The sequence below is a fragment of the Gopherus evgoodei genome, chromosome 2 (assembly GCF_007399415.2).
Source record: "Gopherus evgoodei ecotype Sinaloan lineage chromosome 2, rGopEvg1_v1.p, whole genome shotgun sequence".
Taxonomy (NCBI): domain Eukaryota; kingdom Metazoa; phylum Chordata; order Testudines; family Testudinidae; genus Gopherus; species Gopherus evgoodei.
This window is the reverse complement of record NC_044323.1, coordinates 32,824,863-32,845,920: the sequence shown is the minus strand read 5'-3', so window position 1 is coordinate 32,845,920 and position 21,058 is coordinate 32,824,863. Positions and strand designations below refer to the sequence as shown.

Sequence of the window (21,058 nt, the reverse complement as noted above, 5' to 3'; positions counted from 1 at the left end):
CTTGATTCTTAAAAATCTACAACAGCAACTTCTAGATTCTACTCAATCTCTACGTAGCTTTTACAGATCCCTGTCGTATAAAACACCGACAGTTGAGTGGAGTGAGGTACTGCCAGCAATGGGGCTGCCAAATGCTCAGGACAGAATAGAGAATTTGTAGACAGAATGGAATATCAGTTGGAAGCAACAGAGGAGGAGAAGGACCTTGGAGTATTGGTTGATCACAGGATGACTATGAGCCGCCAATGTGATATGGCCGTTAAAAAAGCTAATGCAGTTTTAGGATGCATCAGGCGAGGTATTTCCAGCAAAGATAAGGAGGTGTTAGTACTGTTACATAAGGCACTGGTGAGACCTCATCTGGAATACTGTGTGCAGTTCTGGTCTCCCGTGTTTAAGAAGGATGAATTCAAACTGGAACAGGTTCAGAGATGGGCTACTAGGATGATCCAAGGAATGGAAAACCTCTCTTATGAAAGGAGACTAAAAGAGCTTGGCTTGTTTAGCATAACCAAAAGAAGGTTGAGGGGGGATATGCTTGCTCTTTATAAATAGGGAGGGAGATGAATTATTTAAGCTTAGTACCAATGTAGACACAAGAACAAATGAGTATAAACTGGACACTAGGAAGTTTAGACTTGAAATTAGATGAAGGTTTCTAACCATTAGAGGAGTGAAGTTCTGGAACAGCCTTCCAAGGGGAGTAGTGGGGGCAAAAGACATATCTGGCTTTAAGACTAAGCTTGATAAGTTTATGGAAGGGATGGTATGAGGGGATAGCTTAATTTTGGCAATTGATCTTTGATTATCAGCAGGTAAGTATGCCCAGTGGTCTGTGATGGGATGTTAGATGGGATGGGATCTGAGTTACTGCAGAGAATTCTTTCCTGAGTGCTGGCTGGTGAGTCTTGCCCACATGCTCAGGGTTTAGCTGATCGCCATATTTGGGGTCGGGAGGGAGTTTTTTTCCGGGGCAGATTGGCAGAGGCCCTGGAGGTTTTTCGCCTTCCTCTGCAGCGTGGGGCATGGGTCACTTGCTGGTGGATTCTCTGCAGCTTGAGGTCTTCAAACCACAATTTGAAGACTTCAATAACTCAGACATAGGTTAGGGGGTTGTTATAGAAGTGGATGGGTAGGGTTCTGTGGCCTGCTTTGTGCAGGAGGTCAGACTAGATGATCATATTGGTCCCTTCTGACCCTAAAGTCTATGAGTCTATATCATACGACGAATGAACGAAGATTTGACTTCAACTTCTTTTTTATCATCACTAGTGGCGCAACCCGATCTTTATGCTAAATTTCCTGGGATTGAAAGAAGTAGGAATTCATCTCTTACTACTCCCAGTCACAACAGCTACAGTTGAGCATTCTTTTTCATGACTGAATAGAATTTTGTGTTCTGAAAGAAGTCGCCTCTGCCTGGTCATGTGAATGAACTAATGAGCATATCAACTGGAGGAATGGAAGTTCCGGACACACGAGAAGCCAGCAAAGATGAACACATTGCATTCAAGAAGTTAATTAACAGAGTTGTGCAAAATTAAAACAAGAAACCAAGAAGGATGTAGATGCAGTGCTTCATAGAAGTCTTGAGTACCGAACTTTAATTTGTGTGATGATTTTAAAACATGAGTTATATCTAATAAAATGGTCATGAAACATTTTTCAGTTTTTGCTATGGTGCCATACAGCTCACCTTCACCCTCACAGTCTCACCCCTCATTGGCCCTTACCCCCTCACTCGTAAATTCTAATACCCCCCCTAATTTCAGTTCCTGGGGAAAACACTGATCAAGCACTTGTTTTCATAGAAACATACGAAGAAGGGTAACCTAGAATATGACATGTGAAACCGACCTCTGAAAATGACAAACTCTACATTACAATGAAAGATGACAGGCCAACTTTCAACAATTTTACATGTGTGTAAACTCCATTGACTTTAATGAAGTTACAGTTAAGTTAACACAACAGTGGCCAGGATTACATAAACTATTATGCCAGAAGCCTGTTAGTTTGTGCACACTGATAAATATTGAATTGTTTATATCTTGTATGCATCATGGCAGACATGAATATCTCTGATGCCCTTAATGGTTTGGAAAAAACATCCCACTGTATCTCAAAATGGAGAAAATATTAGGATTTTGTGCGAGTTGTTTTGGTTTTTTGTAAAGCACGCAGAATTTGAGGAGACACAGAAGCACCATTCATCTGCAAATCTTTAATTTCATTATAACTTGGGAATTTTCATTTGCTTATTGTTAAGTAACTTTATTTTTAAAGACAATGTAACATTTTACTTTTATAAGGTAGATCTATGAGAGTTTCAATTTCAGTATGTGCTGTTAAAAAACATTTAATCTGCTTTTAAAAAAATCTTCATTCAACAGGTGAAGGAATTGACAATTTCTGGCAAGTACTAGTGGAAGGCAGAAACTGTACTGTAGAAATAACTCCAGAAAGATTCAATACCAGAGAATGGTATGATCCAGATAACAAACCAGGAAAAATATGCACGATGCGAGCTGCAATTATTGATGGGTAAGCCTGTTTCTGTGATCCAAAATCATTAGCCAAATCTTCCATTCCACGGGAAATTTCAACATTTCAAAATAGCTGAAATTTCAAATGTTTTTGTTTTGGAAAAATCAGTCTGTTTTCATTTGCTTTTTTCTAAACAAAACAAGGCAGTTGGCTTCCTCTGATTCTGTGGGGTACACTCTGCCTCGGTTCCAAGAGAATTTTATCGATATCAAACTGTGAAACATTTTTTATTTTGACAAATCAGCAAATTCTGATGAGAAAAGTATCATTGACATTTTTCTAACCAGCTCTACTGTAAAACCTAACAATGATACATATATACATATAATCTTATTTGTCTGGGTTAGTGGTACAGTACAACTTTAAAAAATACTTTTAATATCTTTTTTCTTCCATTCTTTATTTCACTTCTTTATATAGTTGTGTTTTAAGAACTCCTTTCGCTATTTGATAGCTATACTCTTGTGAAGATAAAATATTTTTGGAGGTGGTGCTTAGCATAGGGAGAAGAACAAAATTTGTACTTTTACCAGCATGCTGCTTTTTAATTGAGATTTTTTTGGAGAAATATACGGACATTTGGCTTATCATGTAATAATAACTGAATATACAAAAAATCTCTAGTAGTGTATGTTGTGTATATATATCATATCATTTACTGGTTTATATTTCTTAGTTTTAACACATTTGACAACAAGCTGTTTGGAATTAGTGATGTGGAAGCTGAGCGCATGGATCCTCAACAGAAATTGCTCCTGGAATGCACGTACAGAGCACTGGAGGATGCAGGAGTCACGATGGAAAATATCAGTGGCACCAAAACAGGGGTTTTTGTTGGTAAGCTTGCAGTCTAATGATGAACTATTTAATAAATTTAGCATCTTGGAAAATGGTACACATTTCCATATACTATAGAAAGTTATCTAACTTTATCTAATGATAGAAAATCGAAAGCTACCATACTATGAACAATGCTGCATACTTATGTTATAAACAGCTCATTTTATCTAACTAGGTTATGGTATTGTTCATTGCTACATAAATAATACTCCAAGGCAGGCCTGCACAACATATGGCCCGTGGGCCGCATGCGGCCCACTGAGGGTCACTGTGCGGCCCGCGGGGGATCCTGCGCACACTGCGCTCTGTGGGCAGCCCAGAGTCCTTTGAATCCCGGCTGCAGCTGGGATTTAAAGGGCTCAGGGCTCCCCGCAGCTGCCAGTAGCCCAGAGCCCTTTGAATCCTGGCCCTGGCTGGGATTTAAAGGGCTCAGGGCTCCCCGCGGCTGTCGGCAGCCCAGAGCCCTTTGAATCCCGGCCACGGCCCCTGATTGCCCCCTCCTGGACACCTGCCCCTAACTGCCCCCCAGGACCCCATCCCCTATCGAAGCACCGCTGATCCTTGTCCCCTGATACCCCCGTCCCAGGACCCCTGCCCCTAACTGCCCCCCAGGGCCCCACGCCCTATCTAAGTGCCACTGCTCCTTGTCTCCCAATTGCCCCCTCCCAAGACCCCTGCCCCTTTGGATCCCAGCCCCTATCTAAGCCTCCCTTCTCCTTGTCCTCAACTGCCCCCTCCTGGGCCCCCCCAACTTCCCCCCAGGACCCCACCGCCTACCTCTCCCTGGATAAACCTCTGGGACTCCCATGCCTATCCAACTGCGGCTTGCCCCCCCGAACCTCCGCCCCATCCAACCCCCCCTGCTCCCTGTCCCTTGACTGCCCCCTGGAACCCCCTACCCCTTCTCCAACCCCCAGCCTCCTTACCATGCCACTCAGACCAGCATGTCTGGCTCCGTGCAGCTCCAGAAACGCTGCTGCATTCATGCTGCCATGCTCCCCCGTGGAGCCCACAGCCCCCTCCACCTCCCAGCACCTTGCCTTCCAGATTTGAACACCTCATTCAAGAGTGCTCAGGCTCAGTTTGGGCAGCTGTTACTTCATTTCTCCCAAATCAAATATACTGATCCACTGTAACTTGCTGTAGAAGAAGTAGGATAAAATTGAGCAAGAAATGCTTATTAGGACTGGAATTGCTATTTTCAACAGCCATTGCCTTTTTGTTTGTTTAAAAGGAAGACAGTGATATTGCATTGGCAAATTCCCCATAGAAAGAAAGAGTGGAACAAAAGAATAATAAAGGCACCTCAACTTTTCCTCATTTATGGAGGACAGGCTTATAATATGCATCCAGATATCCTCCAATCACACAAGCTGAAAATTGTTCCACTTTACTGCAGCTCTGTAACCATATGGGAACCAATCCTGTCTGTGTTTTGTGCGCATCCAAAATTCCTGCTGAATGACCCGCCCTGGGAGTGAGTTACCAGTGACCCAGGGCTGGGGTGGCAGAAGGTGTGTGTGGGGCACTGGTGGAGGGGAGCCCAGGGCTGAGGCAGCAGCGGGGTGGGGGGAGGGCACTGGTGGGGAGGAAAGGGGGAAGCCCAGCGCTGGGGCGGCAGGGGGTGTGGGTAGGTGGGGGGAGAGCCCAGGACTGGGGCAGCAGGGGGATACAGGGGGGAGCCCAGAGCTGGGACGGGGAGCAGCCAAATTTATTTTTGCTTGGGTCAGCAAAAAAAACCTAGAGCCGGCCCTGCTGGGTTTCCCCAGCCGCCAGAGCCCCAGGCCCTTTAATTTGCCCCTGAGGGCTCCCAGCCATCTCTTCAGCTGGGAGCCCCTGGCTGATTTAAAATAAAGTATCATCTCCCTACCCCCAACCTTCCTTTTTGGCCCACAGCTGTTTTGGTGGGGCGGCCCTGGGGAAGAAGGGTTTGTTTCTGCAGGGCTGGGCAGCCCTGGGGCGGAGTATTTCCGCGGGGCTGGGAGGTGCTGGGGGGGGGTGTTTCTGTGGGGCCGGGAGGTTTTGGCCCTCAGCTGTTTTCTTTGGAGTAATGTGGCCCTCACCGCTTTACGAGTTGCGCAGGCCTGCTCTAAGGCAGTGGTTTTCAAACTGCGGGTCATGACCCAGTACTGGGTCATGGAATGTAAGGCACTGGGTCACGGTGGCTCTGGTCAGCACTGCCGACCGGGCCATTAAAAGTCCCATTGACAGTGCTGCCCAGGTGAGGCAGGCTAGTCCCTACCTGTTCTGACACTGTCCTGTGCCCTGGAAGCGGCTAGCAGCAGGTCTGGCTTCTAGATGGGGGTGGGCCAGAGGGCTTCGCACGCTGCCCCCGCCCCGAGCACTGGCTCTCCACTCCTCTGGGAGAACAGGGCCTGCAAGTGAGAGCCACGTGGAGCTGCTTGCGTGCCTCCGCTTAGGAGCCGGACCTGCTGCTGGCTTCTTCCGGGAAGCAGTGCAGTCCGTGGTGCCAGGACAGGCAGGAAGCCTGCCTCTGCATCCCCATTGTGCCACTGACTGGGAGCTGCCCAAGGTAAGCCCCTGCCCCAATCTCTTGCCACAGCCCTGAGCCCCTCCCTGGAGCCCCTTCCTGCACCCCAAACTCCTCGTTCCTGGCCCCATCCTGCAGCCTTCACCCCCGCACCCTAACCTTCTGCCCCAGCTCTGAGCCCCTTCCACACTCCAAACTACTCATCCCAGCTCCATTGGGTCATGGGCATCAACAATTTTCTTCAACTGGGTCACCAGAAAAAAAGTTTGAAAACTACTGCTCTGAGATCAAGTCTACACTAGGGAGCTTACAGTAGTGCAGCTGTACTGATGCAGCTTGCAGCTGCACTGCTGTAAGATCTCTAGTGTAGCCACTTTAATCCGACAAGAAAGAGCTCTTCTGTTGACATAATTAATCCACCCCTATGAGCGGAGGTAGCTATGTTGGTGGGACAGCTTTGTGCTCATACCGGCACTTATATCGTTGTAACTTATGTTGCTCAGGGGCTGGAATATTCAGACTCCTGAGCGACATAAATTCTGCTGACATAAGTGGTAGTGTAGACATAGCCTAAGTCTAAATCACAAACAGCACTGCCTGGCTAAGGAGGTGGGTGGACACTGTGCTCTCCGGATGGAGGTAGCAGTGTGGAATCTTCCCTTGCACTCCTGATGACTCTGGGAGCCTTTGTGCCTGCAGCTCCTGGTGCTCCAGCTGGACTGGTCCAGCACCTCCCACTGCAGGGCTGCATGCCCACAGGATCAGTAACACTGCCTCTTTCCCCTCATCTACCTGCTCACATGAAATCACAGAATCATAAAATATTAGGGTTGGAAGAGACCTCAGGAGGTCATCTAGTCCAACCCCCTGCTCAAAGCAGGACCAATCCCAACTAAATCATCCCAGACAGGGCTTTGTCAAGATGGGCCTTAAAACCTCTAAGGATGGAGATTCCACCCCTCCCTAGGTAATCAATTTCAGTCCAAGGAGACTATTGGGAGTGCAGCTCCTGCTCTTGCCTCACCAAACCTAATGTCTCATAAGCCAGCTAAACCCTGCATGGCCACATGGGATGGTTCTTATATAGTCTCACTGCCTGGGCCAGCTGCATAGGGCTATGTCAATATCAAGCACTAAGGCTGGAGCTACACAAGAAAGTTGCGCTGGTTTCACTAAAGGTGTGATTAAAAAACCCAGTCAGTTAAACCAGAGCAAAAGGCTCTGTGGACTTTCTTATTTCCCTTTAAACCAGGCTCATTTTGGTTTAGTTTAAGTTAATCAAGAATCCTTTGAAGGTAAATCAAAATAGGAGTTTGTCCCAGTGTCACTAAATGAGTTTAGAATCACACCTTTAGCTAGACCACTGCAACTTTCTCTTGCAGACAAGCCTTCATGTCATTTAATACCTTTAGACAGATTTCAAGTCTTAAATATATAGATGTGGAGTGAAATCCTGGCGGCACTGAAGTTAATGGGAGTTTTGCCATTGACTTCAATACTGCCAGGATTTCACCTTAGGTGCTGACATAAGGCAGCATAGGATAAAATTAGGAGAGGAAAGAACACCATTAGGTTTAGATCTGATCACCTATTTTTATCTCTCTCGCTAACATGAAACATGTCTGCTGTTTTTACAGGTCTTATGAACCGAGACTATGAGATCATCACAAGCAGAGCAGTAACTGAAATAAATCATTACGATGGGATTGGGGCAGCAATGAGCATAGCTGCTAACAGAATTTCATACACTTTTAATCTGACTGGACCATCACTTTCCATTGATACTGCCTGCTCATCATTTCTTTTTGCTTTGCATTACGCCTCGCAAGCCGTTAAACAAGGTACTGGGACTAAAAGTAAATAAGCAAATAAATTAGGATTGCTACAGCAATTAAACTGCTAAGGTATATATGTGCAGTACTAGAATTTGACTAATATCGCAGCTGGTAAGGACTAAAGCATTTGCATTTTACCATTACCAAAGTGAACAAAATGAAACTTTTGCATTCTGAGTTCCTGTGACAGGCAACAGCAATTGCTAGTCACTCTCACTGATTATCAGCAGCCATGAAATATTTGAGTATGACATTCTGTGGTGCAATCCAGATCAGTGAGGGGTTGTGTCACTTCCTGCCCTGTAACCTGGGATGCCTCGCAATGCTTTGCTACTGCAGCACCCAACCTGGGCCCCTCACAAACAGAAAAATAGCATGCAGGTTCATACCCTGTGTGTCTGTGTATAGCTGCAACTTGCCAGCACTCTCCAGTCACATTCTGACTTCCACCAGCCTTGTTTACCACATGCAGGGGGACTCCACTACACTCCCAGTCCTGGATTTCCCTAAAAAAATGTTTGTTCTTCACTGCCCAGACTTCTCCTGATAGTCCAGATATATTAGGTCTGTTGCCCCTCTAAGGGGATCAACATACAGCAATTTGCCACCTTAAATGGAGTTACCCAAACCATTCACAACACTGGATTAGTTTTGATTAAATAATAAAATAAGTATATTTAATTACAAAGAGAGAGATTTTAAGTGAGTACAAGTTTAAGGCATTAAAGTTAGAAGTAGTTACAAAAGAAATAGAGATAAGACACTTAACAAACTAGACTTGATTCAAGGTGAAGTCCCTTACCACATAATTCCAGCAATATCGCTGACCAAATTCTCAGACCACGATCTGCCTCAAGGTCTGTTTCTTTTGTCTTCTTAGGTGAAGGAGAGAGAGAGATGGATAGAGAAGGATAACTTGGGATGTTTTTGCTTTGGGATGTTTATAGTTCAGTCACCCTTTGAAAGGCATTTTCCTGAGGTTTTCCCTTCTAGACAAAGTTCATTCTTGATGTGAGGAAGAAACAAGGAGTCTCATCATGAAAGACATTTCATGCTATTGTTTGATAAAATGCAAATTTCCTTCTCTGCCTCTTCCTGTCTCAAGGATCCAGTTTACTACTTATCTGTAAAGTGAGGTAAACACACATTCCTGTGTTTAAGATAGACCTACTTGACCAGTTCTGCCTAATTGGGGCTATGTGGGCTTGAACATGTGCCACAACCAATATTCTTGGGGCATTCATAACTGTACATATAATGTTGCTACCTAAATTTTACCATGATATTATTGACTCATGAATTGTTAGTTTTCAAATGATACCTCACAAGGCATATTTTGCACAAAGATTATTACAATAGTGTGTAGGGTGTGAACATAGGGGTGCATTTGGTCAAAACGAGCTTTCCATTTTTAGGAACTTGTGAAATTGTTAGTATCTGCCATTCTGCCCTATCATTTACTTTTATTTTTTTAGACGAAGAGTATTTACTACCTCACTGACTTCTACTAATATTCTGCTGTCTGCTCAGGCCAATTCCAAACACTGAGAATTTTACCATCTGTTGGATTTCAGGCCCTGAAAGTCTGAATATGTCTAAGAACTTTCAGTGGGTCAGTTCTGTTTTTATAATCTCTCCATAAATTATTTCATTTTATCAGCAATGGGTAATGCTGTCAATTCAGTATGTTACCACAGCGTGTTAATGTAAATCTGTAGAGATGTACAGAAGATGGAAAACAGTCACACATTTATTTTACTACAGGAGATTGTGAAGCGGCTCTGTGCGGAGGAGTGAACTGCATTATAGATCCCCGCACCTTCGTATCTCTTAGTAAAGCAAAAATGATCTCTCCTGAGGGGATGAGTATGCCCTTTACTAAAAAGGCAAATGGTTATGGAAGGGGAGAAGGCTGCGGTGTTCTTTTACTGAAGCCACTAAAAAAGGTAGGTTCATTTTCATAGAGCTTGCAAAAATAAGATTTCCAGATAACCAGGAGTGTGCAATTCCCATTCTAATATGTCCTCTTATGGGAGGACAGATTCACAGCTCTAGATGCAACTCTTCCACTGTGAGGTTAATATCCAGGGCTAAAATATTTAGGCACTTGTCTTTGTGTAAGAAAAAAAAGTACATTGAACGGTTAAATAAGTGTTCTATATGCTCTTGCTTTTGTGGTATTCCTTATATTATAAAAATCCCAAATGATACCATACATTAATTCATTCTTCTGGAACAGGCACTAGAAGACCACAACAGAATATGGGGAGTTATAAACATCAGTGCAGTCAATCAGAATGGCAGATCCGTGACTCCAATCACAAGACCATCTCAGACAGCACAGGAAAAGTTACTACGCAGCATTTATCTGACTCATGTTGACCCATCAGTTGTGCAGTATGTTGAAGCACATGGCACGGGAACTCCTGCTGGAGATCCTACAGAAGCAGAGAGCCTAGGTAGCATCATTGGTAATAACAGATCTCCTAAAATGCCTGTTCTAAAGATTGGTTCTGTTAAAGGGAATGTTGGCCATGCTGAATCAGCTGCTGGGGCAGCTGGGTTAATTAAAGTTCTTTTAATGATGCACCATGAAACGATTGTTCCATCTTTGCATTACAGAGAGGATATTAGTAGCATAAATGCAGAGAAATTAAATCTATCAATTCCAACGACTGTAGAAAAATGGGAAGAGTCGAGAGAATTTGGAAGAGTAGCTGGTGTCAACTGTTTTGGATTTGGGGGAACCAATGCCCATGTTGTTGTCAGACAGTTCAAGCAAACACAGGTTCTTCCCTCTTTTAAACGACCGATTGAATTATTTGTACTCTCTGCGGCTTCAGGCAAATCCCTCAAATTGACAATGGAAGACACAGCTGAGCAGTTAAACATAAGCAACTCAGTAACTCTCCCAAATCTGGCCTATACATCTGCCTGTAGAAGAAGCCATGTAAATTACAAGTACAGAAAAGCATTTGTTACAAACTCTCTTCGACATTTACAGCAACAAGTTGCATTAGCGGCTAAAACAGGAATAACTCCGTCAAAGATGACTCCACAACTAGTTTTTGTCTTCTGTGCTAATGGAGTAAATTTCAAAGGGATCTGCAGGACATTATTGAGTTCAGAGCCAGTATTCAGAGATAAATGTAAAGAAATAGAAATGTTATTTCAGCAATATGTACCCATCAGCCTCCTGGGATTAACAGAAGGTGAATGTGAGGATTTCTCCGGGCCAGAAATTGCCCAGCCATTGCTTTTTACTCTCCAGGTTGCCTTAACTTCTCTTCTGAAACATTGGGGAATTAAGCCCGTGGTTGCTGTTGGCCATTCAGTTGGAGAAGTTGCTGCCGCCCATTGTGGAGGGTTTCTTTCCCTTGAAGATGCCGTCAAAGTAATTTATCACAGGAGTAGGTTACAGGCGAAGGTTACCGGAGGCAGAATGTTGGTAGTTGGTAATGTCCCTGTTCAAGAAGTATCAGAAGCCCTTGGCCCGTATTCTGGGAAGGTGTGCATTGCAGCTTTTAACAGCCCTTCTTCCTGTACCTTGTCTGGAGATGCAGACTCTGTGAGTGCCCTTCAGAAAGAACTAGCTCAAGTGTTCAGCAAGAGAGACATATTTCTTCATGTTTTACATGTTCCAGCTGCATACCATAGCCACATGATGGATCCAATAATAAAGGAGATGATGGAGCATTTACAGTATTTGGAAAAACAGAAGCCGGAAATTGAAGTGATTTCAACACTGACTGGGAAGGTTGCTTCTGCAGATGATTTCACTACAGGCAAATTCTGGGCCCGACATGCTCGAGATCCTGTAGCTTTCACGCAGGCCATCGTGACTTCAGCTAAAGAAAAGGACAATGTTGTGTTTGTTGAAATAGGCCCAGGAAGAGCATTACAGAGGTATATAATAGAAACACTAGGCAAAGAAACTAGAGTTTTGTCCTCCTTGCAAACTGATAAAGAATATCAGACTCTTCTTAGCCTTGCAGGGAATCTGTTTGAACTGGGATATAATCCTGACTGGCATCACTTTTATGAAGGGTATCAAAGTATTCCAGCAGTATTTCCCAGGTACCAGTTTGATCGTAAGAAGCTAATGACCTATTTGGACATCCATCAACAAGCAAATCGAAGAGCAGTAAATTCAAATCATCCTTTGATTTACAGTTTGAACAACGACAACACCGAATTCAACTGCCCAGTGTCCCAGGCATTAACACCCTATTTGTATGAGCACAAGAACAATGGTGTTGCTTTAGTTCCAGGTGCATTTTTTGCAGAGCTCGGTTTGGCATCTGTGATGAGTAGCTCAAGGCCAAAAGTGCCTTTAAGTACTTGTCAGATTAGTATCTATTTTTCGGCACCATGTGTTTTAAACAAAAATTACCATGTTTTAAAGATAGAATTGGCATCACAAAAAAATGTGACAGATTTCAAAATACTGTCATCCTCAGCTGCAGTTTATGCATCAGGACAAATTACCAAGAAGTCTGAAGCTGCAGTGGAAGAAAACAGCATCTCCTTTCAAGACATCTTTCAAAGGTGTAAATCAGTAGTTACAGCCAATGAGGTTTATGAAACACTATCTCAGGTTGGATTTCAATATGGTTCCATGTTCAGACAGTTAAGTGATGTATTTTATTGTGAAGAGCTAAAGGAAGCTATAACCACCATAAAGGTGAACAGAGAGACAAGAGAAGAGATGTCTGACTATTGTATCCATCCAGTGCTGTTAGACTGTTTTCTGCAGATGACCGCTGTCATGACGACAATAACTTTACAAACCAGAGCAGGCTTTCCTTCTGGCATAGGCAGCCTTGTAGTTTTCAGACCTTTGGAAGAGGAAATGATGATATATTTGAAAACAAGCAAATCAACTGGGAACTACTTAGAGGTTTGTGGATGCTTTGCAGATAAACGTGGCTCTGTTTTGGCAGAACTGAAATGTGTTGGGATCACTTTTATGAAGCCAACATCCCCCAGAGACAATGACTTGCTCTTTGAAAATAAGTGGAAAGAAATATTTCCCGCTCATACCATAGGAAGTTTAGGGGAAGCACCCAGAGTCATTGTGTTTGCTGACAAACTTGGAATAGCTCAGCAGCTCAAAAAATACTTACACAGTGATTCGAGATATGTTATGTATGAAGATTGGGAAACATTGCTGGAAGCCAAGAGTTCAGAAATGACCACACAACATAAAATGAAAAAGGAGCTTGAAGACTACCAGGAGGTTTTGTTCATGTGGGGAATTCAGAAGTTAAATGACGAGTTCCCAAGAAAACTGGTAGCACATTTAGCTAAGTGTTGTGAGGCTTATCGCCAAATTATTGTGGCATTAAGAGAGAAAAAATCCAGTTGTTCAGTTAGAATAATCACGTACAGAACAACAGATAGAAATGTAGATCATCTTAACCCTGGATTTGCTTTGTGTGGCATGACAAGAACCTGCATAGTTGAAGTTTCAGAAATCACATTTCAGATGATTGACATCAGCTCTTCCAGTACACTGGACATCTCAGCCTTAGCAGATGTTATTGTAAAGTACGAAGGACAGGATCATCCAGAAATTTGGATTCATCAAGGAAGAATTTACACTTCGGAAATCAGACGCACACCATTTAAAGATGTGGATTACAGTCAACCTTCAAAGTCTCTTCAGAACTCAGAGACGTTCACTTTATACACTACAGATCCTTACCAAGTGAAAGATTTATCTGCTGAAATAGCCAATAATACCATTACTCAGCTTGCAAATCACAGTGTTGAAGTTCAAATGGATAAAGTATGCATCCATTCAGAAAACTATTTTCCTGTTAGCATTTCAAGCTGTAACTTTGGGAATACATTGTATTGGAATTCATATACAATAGACAAACATAAGCTTTTAGCTCTGGACTTCAGTGGCACAGTAACTGCAGTCGGTAGTGAAGTGAAAAAAGTTAAGGTGGGAGATCATGTGGCTTCATGTTATCCAGTTGTTGCATCATCGAGAGTCATGGTTCCAGGAACAGTTTGTTTCAACATCAAGAAGTTTTCTTGCTTTAGAAATGTCCCTTGTGTGTCATACTTTGTGGTAGCATGGAAAATTGTAAATCAAACATTACCGAAGGTGAAACACAGTGGGACTTTAGGTATTATTTCTACTGACCCAGAGTCAGTGTTTTGCAAAGTGCTCACTCTGACAGCAGAGGAAATGGGCTGGAGAACAGTACTTGCAAAACCTACATCTGATGAGTGGCAATGTGTAAATCAGTGCAATGCCCTTGTTTATTTGCCTCCAGTAGATGGAATGTCTAAGGAAGTTCTAGTCCATCTTCCCAATCTCCGAGACCTTGTTTTAGTACATGATAATCAACAGTCTGAATGTTTTCGATACCTAATTGGAAGTGATCAAGAAAATATCTGTGTTCATGTACTGAAACTTATCAGTATCTTTCAGAAAACAACTCTAAAACAATCCCTAAGGGCTGTCCACAGATGGATCAAATCAATGCAAATGAAACAATTTAAAAACCTATCATATTCTGTTTTTCAGCAGAATGAGTACTTTGAAAGTACAAACACTGCAGCGACCTCCTATTTCACCTGCAAATCTATCCCACTTGCTGTGCTGAAAGGGGATGTGGAGACCAATAGGATTTCAGACATACCAATATATGAAGCACAGAAGAAAATGTTTAAGCAGAATGCTGTTTACATAGTGGCAGGGGGGCTCACTGGGCTTGGATTTGAAACTGTGAAATTTATAGTCCAGAACGGAGGGGGCTGTATTGCGATACTTTCAAGGAGCAATCCAAGCAGTGAGAAGCAAGAAGAAATCAAGGCTTTGCAAAATCAGAGTGAAGGGAGCAGAATAGTCAGTTTGCAGTGTAATGTTATTTCTAGCTCTCAGGTTGAGAAAGCTATCAGTTCAATTGACAGAGTCTTTCCAAAGAGCCCAATCAAAGGTGTATTCCATAGTGCTGTGGTTTTGCATGACGGACGTCTTGAAGCTCTGAACTTATCTCACTTTGAGAAAGTGTTAAGTCCCAAAGTTGCAGGGGTAATAAATCTCCACCGAGCTACCAGAGGGCAGGAACTTGACTATTTTGTGTGTTACTCCTCTGTGACTTCATTTCTTGGAAATTCAACACAAGCAAACTATGCTGCTGCTAATTCTTTCCTGGATGTTTTCTGCCACTACAGGAGGAATTGTGGACTTTCAGGACAATCCATTAATTGGGGTGCCTTGAATCTTGGCTTATTGCTAAATCAAAACAAGATTCAAAATATTTTGGAATCCAAAGGCATAGATATTCTGCAGGTACATGAAATTTATGAATATCTTAAAAAAAGTTTAATTCTGAATAATCCTCAGCAAGCTGTAGTAAAATTAAATTTTGGAACACTAAGCAATCACGTTCTTTCTCGAATAGCGTCACTCAAAAGTCGCTTCTATACACTAATTTCAGAAGAACTGGGCAGTAAGCTTGACCTATCTGAACAAAGTACACCTCAGAATTTATCTCCAGTAAATTCTGAAGATTATATCACCTCTCTGGTGAGTCATCTCAGTAGTACAAACGTGAGTGATCTTACAATGAACACATCACTTGCATCACTGGGCATGGACTCTATGTTAGCCATGACGCTACAGAATCGTATCTTTCATGATAGAAGGGTGGAGATCCCCCTTGTGAAACTACTTGATCCTCACACAAATATGTCAAGTTTAGTACAACTTTTAGAGGAAAGTTCTAATGAAAATGGGATACTTGAGAAAACAACTCATGTAGCAGAAAATATCTATTATGGAAACTGACGATAGAAACCCATTTCATGTAGCAATTTGGTAACTCTGAAGTTACTTGGATCCTAGTGATATTTTGAAAAGAATCATCATAGATTTTGGGTAGAGTAAAGCTTTCAGTGATAATAAGTTAGCTCTTTTGGCCATTAAACCATCTTAGTTTTGGTACTATACTAGCTTTATTATTCTGTGTTTTATTGGATGTATCATACTTTGCGTATGTAGCACATATTTTTTGCAAATGTGTATTACTAACAATACAAGTAAATTAATGTATATATTTATATTGCAGATTTGTATATGAGATAAACTATAAGGTAAATTGTATATTTTTTAACCATTTTTGGTATTAAAACAATAGCTTGATTTGACCATCTTAATTTATGAACACACTAAAATAAAACACAATATTTTAGCAATTATTTTGATTGGTATTTTTTATTACTTGTTTATCACATATGTTACTTATGAATAAAAATGTCTTTTTGTTCAAGTAAAGAAATGCTTTGCATGACTCTACCATGTACCGTAAATTAAGAAGTTTTCTCAAAGGCTACACATTTACATTTTTCCTAATGTTTTATTTAGTTTTCACTTGTCCATGAAGAATGTCAAAAATGAATCAGCATAAAAGCAGGCAATATAACAAGTTGATTTCATGTCTCTATATCCAAATATTATCTGTTCACTACTAAGGAGCAAACAAATAAGAACAGTAGAAAAGAAAAATCTAGTAAAAAAACTTTTTTTTACCTTATGTTAATTCTTTTCTTCTCTTTCCCCCCCATTTTTTCTCCTTCAACCTTTTAAAAAAACACTTTATTTCACTCAGGTAAAAAAGGTAATACATTCTGGTCTTGTCTACACTTAAAACACTCCAGTGGCATGGCTGCACTGCTACAGCTGTTCTGCTGTAATGCTTCAGTGAAGATGCTACATATGCTGACAGGAGTGCTTCTCTATCGGGGTAGATAATCCACCGCCTCTGGTGCTTCAGTTGACGAGAGAATTTTCCCATCAACCGAGTGCTGTCTACTCCAGGGGTTTGGTTGGTTTAACTTTGTCACTCAGGGGTATGTTTTTTCATGCCCTTGAGCTATATAGTTACATCGGTGACATACCAGGGTACAATTTAGACTAATGAGCAGCTTTGCCACCCCTGCACTGCATCCTTGGGTGCCTTACAATGCTTTGCTAAAGTAGCTCCCAATGACATTGCTCACAGCCTATCAGCATGCAAACCACATGCTGGTTGTTTGTATGTAACCGCTGCCTGCCAACCAACTTGGGTTACTCTCTGGCTCCCAACAGCCTTGGTTATACTGCAAGGTAACCCAAACTCACCTCCCACTCATAGATTTCCCCCCAGAAATGTATGTCCTGCATAGCCTGCTCCTGGACAATACAAGTTAAAGAAAGTCTGTTATTTCTTTAATAGAAATAATATGCACACAGCTTGCCACTCCAAATGGAGTTTCCCAGTCACTTCAATTTAAACAGACTGGATTAGATAAAACAATATGACAAGTTTATTAATTACAGCGAGGTATGTGATGCTGGCAGACCAGGTCATGTCAGACTGTATTCAGGCCAATTCACTTGTGTATTAGTACGGATCAAAGCAATTGTTAAATGCATATATGCAGTGGGTGTTTGAGCTTCATAAAACTGATGGGCCATTATGTACATTATTTTCTCTTATCTGTATCCTGTTATGATGCAGCAGCAAACATTTACCTTGTAAATGCCTCTGTAACAAAATAACTCATCAAACATCAAAGAAGCCTTGTGGAATGCTAAAGAAGTACCCCGAAGCCATTGCCTTGTCTAACATTGAAACTGAGACAGTGGCAACAGCTTTATTCACCATTTTCAGCAGAGTAGGTTTTCCCAGAGAAACCTTGACAGACCGTGGTGCAAACTTCATGTCTGTAGTCTTAAAAAGCTATGAGAAATATAAAAGCTGCTTCCTATCACCGAGAAACTAATGGGCTTGTGGAAAGATTTAATGGAACTTTAAAAGCTCTGCTAAGAATATATATCTTCAGGTTTGAAAATGACTGGAATAGGTTACTTCCTTATCTTCTGTATGCATATCGAAGTGTACCCCAAGAATTTACTGGTTTTCCCCCTTTGATCTCCTATATGGGAGGCAGATGAGAGGACCCCTAGATTTGATTCAAAGCTCTTGGGAGGGCAGTACTGAGGAAACAGGTCAGATAGTAATGGAGTATGCCAATTGTTTTAAGGAGAATTTACAACTTATGCTGAATTTAGTCCAACAGAACCTTAAGAAAAGTCAGGAAACTCAGAAAGTTTGGTATGATCAGCATACTGAAGCAAGATCATTTGATATTGGTGATCTGGTGTTGGTGCTGATCCCAATGAAAAAAAACAAAATGCAGCATATTGGGAAGGACCTTCTGAAGTGAGTGAAAGAGTAAATGAAGTCACATATGATGTAAGGAAGCCCAATGGTAGAGAGCTGTACAAAGAGTGAATATCAATATCAAGAGCTTACCATGAAAGGGAGGTGGCAGTGAACATGATTTGTTGTGCTGATGAAGAAACATTCTCCACTCCTTTAATTGATTCGGCCAAAGAAAGGAGGGGAGAAATTCCTCTGGAAAGTGTTGAGTTTGGGGAGGGTTTTACTCCAACCCCAAAGCAGGAAATGCTGGCCCTATAAAGCACCACAAACAGGTATTTTCCAACTGGCCAGGTTTAACTGACAAGATTGTACACTCCGTTCAAACTATGGGACCGTGCCCCGCTCCTACCAAAGCATACTTGGCGAAAGGGTAAATGCAGAAGCAAATCCAGGAGGAGATAGAAAGCATGATGGAAATGGGGATAATCACTAAGTCAAAAAAACTCCTCTATTGTAATGGGACCTAAAAAGGACAAAACAATGAGATTTTGTGTGGATTACAGAAAACTAAATGCCATCATCCAGCCTGATAAGCATGCTGGATTTGAGTGGGGGGTACTGGCAAATCCCCCTAAATAGTGGAATCTGGACTATATGAATTTAAGGTTCTGACTTTTGGATTAGTAAATTCTGGGGCTACTTTTCTGCAGCTTGTCAATGAGGTGCTCCAGGCATTACAAACATTTACTAGAGCCTATATAGCTGACTTGGCTATTTTCAGTAGCTCCTGGCAAGACCACTTAAACTATGTGGGAATTGTGTTACAAAGGCTGAGAGAAGCCAGCCTTACTGTCAAGGTCTCCAAATGCAGAGATATCGTACCTAGGACACAGGGCGGGCAGTGGGTTGATTTGCCCTGACCCTTTGAAGGTAGAAGCCATTTGGAGCAGGCCTGGCCCTCAACCAAGAAGCAGATTCAATCCTTTATTGGTCTGGCCAACTATTACTGAAGGTTTGTAAAAAGGTCTAGTGGCATTGTGGCCCTGTAGCAGGGTGGTTACCTGCTCCTGCCCTGAGGGATTTAAAACAGCCCTGGAGGAGGGCTGTGGGATGAGAAAAGCAGTGAGGCTGATTGGGGGTGTCTGTTACAGCTATCCCTCTATTCCATTTTGTTTCTTACAGCTGTCCCCATACTCCATTTTGTTTTTGTTCTCCTCCTGTGGCCGCCCTTCCCTGGCTGTTAAGTTGTTTGCCAGGGCCACTGCCCTTCTCAAAGGGAGGGCCCCTTAAGTTGTTTAACAAGAGCCATTGCCCTTCTCAAAGGGATGGCCACTTGTGCTGCGTGCTAAATGGGACCACTGCCCTGTTCAAAGGGTTGGTCCTGTTATCACCTCGTTGAACCTGGGCTCGGTGTAGGGCAGGCAATGTCCAGAGCTGCAAGACCTATTGTGTTTTTAAGATCCTGGGCATGAGTCATAGGCCTCATGTGCTTTTGAGTCACCTATTGCACAGGACTCTGCCCAGACATGTTTCTGTGCTCACCTGCAGTTTTTACCTGTGCCTCCTCCCCTGTGACAGAGGGAGCCTATCAGGATTACTGGTGGGAAACTGCCTAAGTTTGCCTTTAAAAACAGACATTTTTGAAACAAACATCAGAAAGGTTCCTGCATTGCTGCCTGGTCTGATCAGGCAGGGGTTTTGGGGGGTCCTTTCTCCGCTCTCGTTTTATTTTTGAGCGTACCCCTGGTTTTTTAACCCCCCCCCACGAAGAACGAATTGCTACCTGAGAGATCTCCTGATTATTGAGACTGTACCGAGCCCTCCTTGCTTCTTCTGATGTTGCTGCTGCTTCTGCCTTTGCTGCTGCCTTGGGGACTGGTAAGAATCCCTCTGTGAAACTTTCTATACTTTTATTTTATTATTTTAGCTGCTGGCTCTGTTTCCCTAGCACACAGACTCAAGCTAAACCTTGGTCTGTGTCTTAAAACCTCTCTTAAACTCCGCGGAGCTTTGCTGCTAAAAATAAGTTTGTGCCGATGCTAAGCTCTGCTCCTGTGGGCTTTGCCTTGGGGCTCCCTGCTTTCAGCTGTATCCATTGCTGCAGCCACCATCCCTTGGCTTCCTTGGGAGCTGTATCCTGGGCACATACCACTCTGCCCTCTGTGACTTCCCCATAGCACAAGGTGCACCATAGGTTTTGTTTTTTTAGTTTAATAAGTCATAGTTTGTTAAGATTGTAGAGCTTGTAAGTTCACCTGCCTTGTTATAGTTTACTGTTTTGTTGCTCCGTATAGTTGCTTGTTATAGTTTTGCTTAGAATTGTGATATTTGTTGTTTTGCCTAGTCGTTGGTTAAGATAGATAAGGTTTTTGCTGCTTAAATTCGTCTTCCCGCTGTCCCGATCTCTCCCTGAACTTTCCTGTGTCTGTTTTTCCCCCGCTCCAATCTCCCCCTCTGTGTGCTTCTCCGTGTCTCCCTGTTATAACCCTTTGCTGCTTTTCCCCCCGCATCTGCATCACCCTCCGAACTCCCCAAACCCGTTGCTGCTTCCCCCCCTGTGAAACTTCCCAAACCCTTTGCCGCTTTTTTTTTCCCTTTGTTTTTGGTGTCCGCTTGTTGCTTAAACCTCTCTCTAGCCCTTCTTTACACTTCTCCGCTGCCCCTCCCCTACCGAAGATCACCATCACACTGCTCCGTTGTCCTTACCCTGCAGGGCATCAAAGTCTCTCGCTGCCTCCAGCCGCACTCTCCTCTCATCAGCTGCCACTAATCATTCACTCCCCTCCCCCTTCCTGTTCCTTGACCCAGCCTGTAGGGACACTCTTGCAGATTATCTGCTATCCTAGCCTCACAAATTAAGTCATTAATTTTCTTTTATACCATTACATTGCATAATTTCACTTATCACCCATATTGTATTATTGCACTGTGATTCACATTTTACTTGTAATTATAACACCCCATTGGTTGCTTCCACTTTTCTGTTATACTTTGTATTTGCATTGATACCATTGTGTTACATTGTGTATAAGGCCACTAACCACTTAATACATTCTATCTAAGATTGTTGACCATTTTATATAGAAGCGACCATTTTATTTTGCATTTCTTTTTGATACGCTTATTGACTGTACTGTATCCCATAGTGCTGAACCCCACTTACTGTATCCCACTGT

The 21,058-nt window shown here is 42.6% G+C and overlaps 1 protein-coding gene across 1 annotated transcript; it reads left to right on the top strand.

Annotated features, from left to right (window-relative positions):
• The first annotated feature begins 1,229 nt into the window (after positions 1-1,229).
• On the top strand, positions 1,230-15,523 carry LOC115644809 (highly reducing polyketide synthase 40-like). The gene is made up of 6 exons (XM_030549275.1): positions 1,230-1,317; positions 2,394-2,544; positions 3,224-3,384; positions 7,516-7,719; positions 9,478-9,659; positions 9,953-15,523. Exons 1-6 carry the CDS (start codon positions 1,230-1,232, stop codon positions 15,521-15,523), a joined length of 6,357 nt encoding a protein of 2,118 aa, XP_030405135.1.
• The last annotated feature ends 5,535 nt before the right edge of the window (positions 15,524-21,058 follow it).

Coding starts and splice junctions, on each gene's coding strand:
- LOC115644809 (XM_030549275.1), top strand. CDS start 1,230: ATGAACGAAGATTTGACTTCAACTTCTTTTTTATCATCACTAGTGGCG. Junction 1,318..2,393: donor ATTTCCTGGGATTGAAAGAA/GTAGGAATTCAT, acceptor TTCATTCAACAG/GTGAAGGAATTGACAATTTC. Junction 2,545..3,223: donor CGAGCTGCAATTATTGATGG/GTAAGCCTGTTT, acceptor TATATTTCTTAG/TTTTAACACATTTGACAACA.